The following is a 1,916-nucleotide window of genomic DNA, read 5'->3' as shown; positions in this document are numbered from 1 at the left end:
ATACACACACACACACACACACAGAAAGAATCTCCCCATAAAATAATGACTTTACAGTGGAGAAACCTGGCAGATACCACTTTAACCAAATTATCAACATTAACATCACCCATAATAAAACATATCAACACCAACAGTCTGGGCACAGTGGCTCATATCTACAATCCCAGCACTTTGGGAGGCCAAGGCAGGTGGATCACTTGAGCCCAGGAGTTCAAGACCAGCCTGGGCAACGTGGCAAAACGCTATCACTACAAAAATTTTTTTAAAAACCACCAAGTACTCTCAGCATATGATGCCACTGAGAAAGATACAACATCATTGGTATTCTTGCCAAATATGTATAACTTCAATGTAGTCAGGAGAAGACATCAGACAAAACCAAATTTGGGTATACTGTACAAAATTACTAGCCAGTACTCTTCAAAAGTGACAAGGCCAAGAAAGATAAAGACTGACAAATTTTCACAGATTTCAGGAGACTGAAAAAATGACAGAGAGGGAAACAAGACAATCACATGCAATACAGGATCCTAAATTGGCCTGGACCACAAAAAGAACATGTAGATTAGCGAACAGTATTGTATCAATGTTAATTTTCTGGCTTTAACAACTGTACTATGGTTATATAAAATGTTAGTATTAGGGGAAGCTAGGTGAAGGACTTATGCATAGAAACTGTCTACTATTTTGTAACTTTTCAATAAATCTAAAATTATTTCAAAGGAAAAAGAAAAAAAAAAGTAAACCAAGATTCAAGTACCTGAAGCTGGCTGCAATTCTTCTCTGTAAGAAAATCTACTTGAAGATCATGTAAATAATAACGAAATGACTTTCCATTCCGATCACAAAATAAAAGAGACTTATTTACAAATTCCTGCAGTATGTCTTCAACTTCTTCAGTTTCCATGTCCCAGAGAATACATAACACCTAGGAATAATGTAAGTATTTAATATGCTACAAAAGTACAATGACCAGGACTGTAGACAGGTATTATCACACACACACACACACAACTGTATCTTAAAGCCCTGAGTAAGAATGTCTCCATTTCTTAAGAAGAAACCCAACTACTCCTCAAGATAGAAAAGAAAAAGAGAAGTCAGATGCTTCTTCAGCTGCACTAGAACCACAAAAATAGGTTAACTCCTGAGTTCAACACAGAGCCCTTAATGGAGGTTAACAGCAGAGGGACTTCTACACCCAACACCCCACCACCTCAGTACCCTGGGTCTTATCCTTCCAAAGTTCTCTGTAACAACATGCTCAGTACTATATCAACGCTTACATGCAATAAATACCCAATGATAAGGATCATTGATCCCATTACCTTTGTAGGCACCTTAACGTCCTTCTGAAGGATGGAAAGATCTGTGTAATAATATTTAATGTCTTCTCTGAGCATTTCAACACTTATAGACATGGCTTCATCTAGAGCCTCATAATCATAAGATGAAGATTTCCTTATTCTCTTAAACTGCTTATTCTGAAGTTGTTTGAGGTAGTACTCCCAGCGATTGGGAAAATCACGTAAAAGTGCACCAATTAAAGATACTACAAGGGGAGAGCCTTAAAAAAAAAAAAAAAAAGGAAGTCACTGTGCTAATACCATCCTATTTTGTCACTACTAAGAATCAACTTACTTCCACTACTAAGAAACAATTTCTGCTGCATGTTATCAAAAGCCTTAAGTATTTATCACTCTTGACTTCACTTCTAGATATTTATTCAAAAAAAAATTAGAAATAAGATTTAATTTAATAAGTTCCTGATTATCTTTATTAAGTCAAAATAACATAGATTAAATCTGGCTAAGATGTCGTTACAAAAAACAATATATATATATGTGTGTGTATATATATACATATGTAATATATATATATGTGTGTGTGTGTGTATATATATATATGTATAT

At 35.0% G+C, this 1,916-nt stretch overlaps 1 protein-coding gene across 6 annotated transcripts in view; it reads right to left on the bottom strand.

Moving 5' to 3' along the window:
• The window catches only part of APAF1 (apoptotic peptidase activating factor 1), a 95,152-nt gene that overhangs the window by 73,103 nt on the left and 20,133 nt on the right, over positions 1-1,916 (bottom strand). For 5 of the 6 annotated variants that reach the window (XM_011934545.1, XM_011934556.1, XM_011934564.1 and 2 more), the window contains exons 8-9: positions 1,332-1,570; positions 764-931 (exon numbers count right to left, since the gene is read on the bottom strand). The exons of the other annotated variant lie outside the window; for it this stretch is intronic. In XM_011934545.1, the coding sequence (XP_011789935.1) occupies positions 764-931; positions 1,332-1,570 (407 nt within the window). The remainder of the gene's footprint in view (positions 1-763; positions 932-1,331; positions 1,571-1,916) is intronic. 6 annotated transcript variants of the gene reach the window in all.

Source organism: Colobus angolensis, unplaced genomic scaffold, assembly GCF_000951035.1.
Source record: "Colobus angolensis palliatus isolate OR3802 unplaced genomic scaffold, Cang.pa_1.0 Scaffold10, whole genome shotgun sequence".
Classification (NCBI taxonomy): domain Eukaryota; kingdom Metazoa; phylum Chordata; class Mammalia; order Primates; family Cercopithecidae; genus Colobus; species Colobus angolensis.
The sequence above is the reverse complement of the archived record's forward strand: the minus strand, read 5'-3'. Positions and strand labels throughout refer to the sequence as shown.